This window comes from Schistocerca cancellata, chromosome 3, assembly GCF_023864275.1.
Source record: "Schistocerca cancellata isolate TAMUIC-IGC-003103 chromosome 3, iqSchCanc2.1, whole genome shotgun sequence".
In the NCBI taxonomy this organism is placed as follows: Eukaryota; Metazoa; Arthropoda; class Insecta; order Orthoptera; family Acrididae; genus Schistocerca; species Schistocerca cancellata.
Genome location: NC_064628.1, coordinates 75,127,141 through 75,135,028, shown reverse-complemented (window position 1 = coordinate 75,135,028; position 7,888 = coordinate 75,127,141). Strand labels below are relative to the sequence as shown.

General features: G+C 48.5%; 1 protein-coding gene across 1 annotated transcript; it reads right to left on the bottom strand.

Moving 5' to 3' along the window:
* Positions 1-529: 529 nt before the first annotated feature.
* On the bottom strand, positions 530-6,261 carry LOC126177024 (cuticle protein 18.7-like). Its single transcript, XM_049924255.1, has 2 exons — positions 6,158-6,261; positions 530-989 (listed from the first exon to the last, which is right to left on the bottom strand). The coding sequence occupies exons 1-2, from the start codon at positions 6,167-6,169 to the stop codon at positions 618-620; spliced, it is 384 nt and encodes a 127-aa protein (XP_049780212.1). The 5' UTR covers positions 6,170-6,261; the 3' UTR covers positions 530-617.
* Between the last annotated feature and the right edge of the window lie 1,627 nt (positions 6,262-7,888).

Genomic DNA, 7,888 nt, shown 5'->3' with positions numbered 1-7,888 from the left:
TTACTGTACAGATCTTTTTTTTGGCAAATAAACATGTACAGTTCGATTATCCGAACAAACCAGTTTTCCGAACACCCATGTCCCTCAATTACTTCGGATAATCGACGCTCTACTGTATTTTCTTTGACGTCGGCGGCGTCTATATTTCCTTTTCAACAACAGAGCGAAAAGCAACACTTCCTCGTCAGAATCCATTTCGGCACTGGCTGGCACAAGCATACAGACAGCTCCCGCCACAGAGCTGCCGCCGCGCGATTGAGCCGCGTGCCTGGCGATTCAGTCACACGGTTCAACCGCGCGACAGTCGCCCATGGCAGCGATTGAATCGCGCGGCTGAATCGCGGCGACGAAATCGCCAGTGTGAATGCACACTTAGACAATCATCAACTGCTAGAGGGTTCCAGGATAGTGCTGGAGTTTTCAACTCCAGAAGTAAATCAGTTTCGTGCAATTTATTTTACTTTGTTTAGCTTTCTTCTTTTTTATGTTGGAAGGGAACTGCAATTAAAGAAACTAATGAGAGATTCATTTCGATGTGCCGATGTTTATTTACTTATAAGTTAGTTTGTACACAATTTGGGGTGACGGCGGTGGGGCGTTCGGCGCGACAGCAGGCTTCAGCCGTGGATGGGCAGGTGTCCGTGGGCGTAGCCGAGGCCGTGCGCTCCCAGCAGAGCGGGGGCGAGAGGGACGGCGGCGGGGGCGGCGAGGGCCGCGTGCGCGTAGGCGCCGTTGATGTGGGCGTCGCGGGCCTGCGTCTGGGCGACGGCGGTCAGGTGGGCGGCCCTGGTGGCGGCCACCTCAGGGGTGTCCACGACGTACCCGCCGGGTCCGACGGCGATGTGCGCCGGGCCGTAGGCGGCGTAGCCGGGGTGCACCCCGTGGCCGGCGACCAGCGCGGGGGCGGCGGCCAGGACGCCGTGCGCGGCCCCCAGGTACCCGGGGGCGGGGGCGGCGACGGCGGCGGCCAGCAGGGCGGACAGGGCAACCTGCGAACAAGTCCAGCACCTGAGAACTAAGGCTCCCTTAATAACGCTACAGTTTCGTTTCAAAGCTTTCCTGTGGCCGAGCAGTTCTAGGCGCTTCAGTCCGGAATCAACGCGGCTGCTACGGTCGCAGGTTCCAATCCTGCCTCGCGCATTGATATGTCTGATGTCCTAAGGTTATTTGGGTTTAAGTAGTTCTTTGTCAAGGGGACTGATGAGCTCAGATGCTAAGTCCCATAGTGCTTAGAGCCATTTGAACCATTTAAATCAAAGCTTTCCGTATTTCCTCTCAAGTGTTCTGACAATCTTGCAAATGATTTCTTCTAGAATGAAATTTTCACTCTACAGCGGAGTGTGCGCTAATATGAAACTTCCTGACAGATTAAAACTGTCTGCCGGACCGAGACTCGAACTCATACTGGAAACATACCCCAGGCTGTGGCTAAGCCGTGTCTCCGCAATATACTGTCTTCCAGCAGTGCTAGTCCTGGAAGTTTCGTGAACTGTGAAGTTTGGAATGTAGGAGATGAGGTACTTGCGGAAGTAAAGTTGTGAGGACGGGTCGTGAGTCGTGCTTGGGTAGCTCAGTTGGTAGAGCACTTGCCCGAGTTCGAGTCTCGGTCCGGTACACAGTTTTAATCTGCCAGGAAGTTTCATATCAGTGCACAATCTGCTGTAGAGTGAAAATTTCTTTCTAGAAACAACCCCCAGGCTGTGGCTAAGCCATGGCTCCGCAATATCCTTTCTTCCAGGAATGCTAGTTCTGTAAGTTTCGCAGGAGAGCTTCTGTGAAGTTTGGAAGGTAGGAGACGAGGTACTGGCGGAATTAAAGCTGTGAGGACGGGGCGTGAGTCGTGCTTGGGTAGCTCAATTGGTAGAGCACTTGCCCGCGAAAGGCAAAGGTCCCGAGTTCGAGTCTCGGTCCGGCACACAGTTAATCTGCCAGCAAGTTTCAAATGATTTCTTGTTCCTGTATTGTGTAGTTTGTCCCAGACAAAACACGTACGTATTTTTCAAAAAAATCTTATGGCGTAATCTGCGCCGTAAGGAAACTTTTAAAGACAAACTAGACTGTAAGCATCATATTATTTGGAACACATAGAAAACTCAGGGGAACGAAGATATCAGATTTCCAGAGGGAAGATGTGACGAAATTAGTACGGCTGAACAGACTTCTAAGGAGTATTTTGTGTGAAAATATCCATCGCCTTTATGTAACATCTAAAGAAAATCATCCTTATGGTGAAGTACGAAAGTTTTATTGGATCCAGGAATACAAGTTATGTCAAGGAAAAAATGAACTATATCGTTTCCCCAATCAGATAATGAAATTCCTTCTTGCACGTACTCCAAGAACAAAGCCTCACTTTCCTCACTTGCCTTCATGGCAAGTCATGATTCACCTACCATGAATCTGAACTACGATACAGTCACACTTTCCGAGTATCACTCACCAGCTTTCCTCTTACTAACACAACCATGTGGCATCCAACCAACAGTCAGAAAAAACAACGACACATACTAATAATAGAACCGCCACGCCGCGACATGAACGGTTATCTTCAAACGGTGTACATTCTCCAGAGCTTCGGGCGAGTATTCCTTGCTTTTTTCCGAGTTTCTGTCACTGTTGCACCTTCAAGTTCCAGAGGCAGAATTCAGAAATTATCTTTGATAGTGCCACAAACTTTTGTTGGACGACTTACAAGAATGGAACAGCAGCAAATTAGCAAGTAACAACGAATACTACAACAAAATTAACAGTAAATGAGATGGCATGAACATCAGCAAACTAATCGTTCAGTAAACATGTATCACATTAAAATTGTCCGCCTCTGTAGCGTAGCTCTAGCGTTGCTGCCTACCACGCAGGGGGCCCGGGTTCGGTTCCCGGCAGGGGACTTGGTGGTTTGTGTCCTTCATCATTATTTTCATCATATTTGACTCACAAGTCGCCGATGTGGCGTCAACTAAAGAGGACTTGCACTACGGTGGCCGAACTCCCCCGCATGGGGCCTACCGGCCAACAAAGCCATACCATCATTTAATTTCACATTAAAATTAAAGAGGTGAATAAGAGATTCCAGAACAGAACGCAGTACTAACGCTTTAGAGTTTGTCATCTCTGCATTTAATCTCTGCTTGAAGTCTTCTGCGCTCAGAGGTTAAAGATGACTCTTGTTCTACTTCTGTTTGTGCCTTTGTCCCGCATCGTCGCAGTATTGGTGTGGTTATGAATGGATTTGGCGTGGTTAGTTTAGGCGGGGATCGGACGCCCTGCCTGTGGCCACCTCGGGACGGTATGTGCGCACCCCAGCTCTCTGTCTGTAGTTTTATTCACGCGGAAGTGGATGAAAGCTTTCGAAATGTTTGTGAATCACGTAACTAACACGAGGCTTGGGTATCAGCCCGATATTCACCTAATGAGATGTGAGAAACCGCCTAAAATCCACATCCAGGCTGGTCAGCACACCGCAACTCAGCGTTAATCCGCCGGCCAGATTCAATATGGGGCCGGCACACCTCCCCGTCACGGAAGATGCCGTTGAACACGCAATGTTATCCGGGCGCTTCCCTTACGCAGTGCAGGAACTGCATATGTGCTTACTGGTTCGGCAAGCCCCTATCACTTGGTAATGGTGGTGACACACGTCAGGACTTCTCTTTTAGATCGCCATTGTTGGCAGCCCAAAGTGGACAGACCTGTATCGGCATCAGACGGTCCAGATCCAGGGAGCATTTGTTCAGGACGTTGAGAACAAACTACACATGTCAAGCGAATTATCATACTAGCAAGACACTGGTTTTGCGTTATGGAGCACGATGATTTAATCCCCGCCTGGGTAATTAGATGTAAATTTTCCGTGGTTCCCTTAACCACTTTAAGCAAATGGCGCAATAGTTACTTTGCAAAGGACGCGGCCCACTCCATTCCTCGTCATTCTCTGTGTTTCTGCTCGGTCTCCAATGACCTCGTAGTGCATACGACGTTAGCTCTAATTTCCCTTCCCTTTCTTACTTCTACAGAGTGCTCTAAAATTTCTCTTAGAAACTGGTGGGAGTTGTAGAGGGGACTGAGTACAAAATATTTTGGACTGGAAGCCATATCCGGAAACGTACCGTTTCCGTGCTTCAGCCGTTTCAAAATATATTTGCTAAATATGTATGCAAACAGGGTAGTCATGTCGGAGGGTGGTTACGTCGGACCGGCGGACGTCGTTTGACGTCTGTCCTGCCTCTCTGATCTGGTTCGAGCATCATTCACGTGTATGTGAAAGTTAGAACAATATAGTTGGGTACATGTTTGCACAATACACCGACATGATCCTTCCGTATGGCGAAGCTCTCGGCCATGTACGAGCCGCTCAGGGCCTTTATCGGTATCATTATCCACAACGCCCGACTCCATCGCATACTCTTTTCGTCAGAGTCACTCAACAGCTTCGATAAATGGTACCTCTACCGTCAGCAGGCGCGACTGTGTCGCTACAAGAGGACGTCGCACGTCCCAACTAGAATAGGCCCTATTGCATCACGTTGAAAACAGTCCGTCAGCGATTACACGAACAAAAGCACGTGCAATGGATGTTGCTCCCAGCACCTTATGGCATCGTCTGCATGACCGCCATCTACATCCATAACGCCTCCAAAGGATACAGTCACTAATGCCAAATGACTTTACACCACGCTTTGAGTTTTACACGGCGCCACTGCATCAACGAACCTCTAGTATTTCCACGGTGCATTCTCTTCAGAGATGAAGATAAATTTTCTAGGGTTTGTGTACACAAATCTCGAAAGAGCCATGTCTTCGGAGACGAAAACCCACTTGCTACGCTTGTCAAGGAATTCCAAAACAGATTTGGTATCAATGTGTGGGCCCGTATTCTGGACATGACCGCCGGCCGGAGTGGCTGAGCGGTTCTAGGCGCTTCTGTCTGCAACCGCGCGACCGCTCCGGTCGCAGGTTCGAATCCTGCCTCGGGCATGGATGTGTGTGTTGGCCTTAGGTTAGTTAGTTAGGTTGAAGTAGTTCTAAGTTCTAGGGGACTGATGACCTGAGAAGTTAAGTCCCATAGTGCTCAGAGCCATTTTGGACATGACCTTGCTACAGTAAGTATTGGGCATGTTGTTGGATGCTGTGTTACTGGACGTCCGTCAGGACATGTGGTTCCAGCACGACGGCGTACGCGTTCACTTTTTGCGTCGTGTTTTGTGCAACGTTTCGCATATCGATGGATAGGCTGAGATGGTCCAATCGCTTGCCTTCACGATCGCTGGATTTCACTCTATTGGACCTCTGGGGTCGAATGAACAATTTTGTTTATAAGACTCCTGTAGAGACAGAAGAGGATCTAGTGGCACGAGTGGTGGTCGCTGCATGACATATTTCAGGGACACCAGATGTGATGGAGGTTGTGTACCACACCTGCCGTTGGTACAACCTGTGCACCGAACTTGGTGGTCGCTACGTCGAACATTAGTTATAGTGGATCAGAATGCCAACCCTGCTTTGAAATGGACAAAAACGGTTTAACTGCAAACAACAGTGATCGTGAAAGCTGGTTACGTTTTCTTTTTGTTCCTTGGGTTAATAATGGGTGGAATTGTGAAACAAGTGATGTACTGCGTTACACCCAATAGATTTCTTATAAAAGTGGTCGCATTACTAACATGTTTTCAAATCTTTCTTCCAATCCATATGTGGCATACACCAAACCAGTGCTTAACAGTATTAGTTAAAAACAGTTTTGGTTGCAATTTTAGTTTTTTTTTCTTTCAATGACGCGTTTCGCCTTATTTAGGCATCTTCAGGTTATCTTTTCTAGATGGACGCGAGAAGCACAAAGATCTGCATAACGCGAGCTCCTGTGGACGGGAACGCGTTATGCAGATCTTGGTGCCTCTCGCGTCCATCTAGAAAAGATAACCTGAATATGCATAAATAAGGCGAAACGCGTCGTTGAAGAATAAAAAACTAAAATTGCAACCAAGACTGTTTTTAACCATTGTTTCCAAATGGTTGTAGGACGGAAAAGGTGCCTTTCTGAACATGGGTTCCAATTAAAAATGTTATCTCTCGGGCCCCTTTACAAGTCCTAGAAGTTTGCAAGGGGGAGTTTTAGATAGCCCTGTGTATCCGAGTAGTTCGGAGAATCTGATCTACTTACGAAGACCTTCATGGCGGAGCTTGTGGTGGTGTCTAAGACGGTGCTTCCCGCTATGAACTGTGCTCGCAGTGAGCAAGCGCCGCCTTTTATAGTCGCTCGCGGACGTGAAAGGGACCGACGCGGTCCGCCTGGCGGGAGGGGCGCGTGCGTTACGGCCCGGGGTTCGCTTCCGGTGGCGACCGCGGGCGCAGGGAGGCGAATTCTTCGTGGCCGGCGCGCGGGGCGCAGTGCGCACGCGTCGCGCAGGCCACGCCCACCTGCCGCTGACCGACATGCGCGCCGCCGGAACGGCCCCAGCACGACCGCCGCGCCGCCTCCTTGGAGTACCGCCCGGGCGTCGCGCAGCTACAGCGGGTCGCATTGTGTGTGTCGTAACATCGCTGATACGATCAGTGGAACACAGTCAAGGAGGTGTCGATTCGTATACAGATTTTCTTCTGCAACAAAAACTGTCCTCCATTAAGCGCACCGGTTTTGCATCGCGTAGTATATTTAGACTACACTGTTACAGATCATTTCGCCTCCCGTAAACATCCCGAATGTTGCATCATTCTTAATTTCTCGCATTTCTTCATTGTGAGTCTTGCCATGGAGTAGTTTGCTATTGCGCAGCTTGTGTTAACAGTGCCTGCCGTTGTGACCGAGCGGTTCTAGGCACCTCAGTCAGGAACCGAGCGACTGCTACGGTCGCAGGTTCGAATCCTGCCTCACGCATGGATGTGTGTGATGTCCTTAGGTTAGTTAGGTTTAAGTAGTTCTAAGTTCAAGGGGACTGAAGACCTCAGATGTTAAGTCCCATAGTGCTCAGAGCCATTTTGTGTTTACAGTGAAAATACGAGGGTCACTCGAAAAGAAACGCACACAATTCTTTTTAAATCCATCTTTTATTCTACATGTTTGAAAGTTTTACAGTGTGTAGATACATCCCTTACGAACAATATATTCATTTCTCCATATAATTTCCATCGCTCTAAACTGCCTTACGCCATCTTGGAACCAGCGCCTGTATACCCGCACGGCAAAATTCTGGACCAACCTGTTGGAGACATTGTTTGGCACCGTGCACAAGGGAGTCGTCATCTTCAAACCTTGTTCCACGATGAGAGTCTTTCAGTTTCCCAAAGAGATGATAGTCACATGGAGCCAGATCAGGACTGTAAGGCGGGTCTTTCAGTGTTGTCCATCCGAGTTTTGTGATCGGTTCCATGGTTTTTTGACTGACATGTGGCCGTGCATTGTCGTGCAACAGCAAAACATCTTGCTTTTGCCGATGTGATCGAACACGACTCAGTCGAGCTTGAAGTTTCTTCAGTGTCGTCACATATGCATCAGAATTTATAGTGGTTCCACTTGGCATGATGTCCACATCCCAGAGTCCCTCGGAATCGGAAAACACCGTAGCCATAACATTTCCAGCAGAAGGTGTGGTTTTGAATTTTTTTTTCTTGGGTGAATTTGCATGATGCCACTCCACTGATTGCCTCTTCGTCTCTGGTGAAAAATGATGGAGCCATGTTTCATCACCTGTCGCAATTCTTCCAAGAAATTCATCTCCACCATTCTCGTACAGTTCCAAAAATTCGCTGCATACCGTTTTCCTTGTTTCTTTGTGAGCCACTGTCAACATCCTGGGAACCCACCTGGCACAAACCTTTTTTAACGCCAACACTTTCAGTATTCTGCAAAAACTTCCTTCCCATATCCCAACGTAGCGTGACAATTCGTTCACTG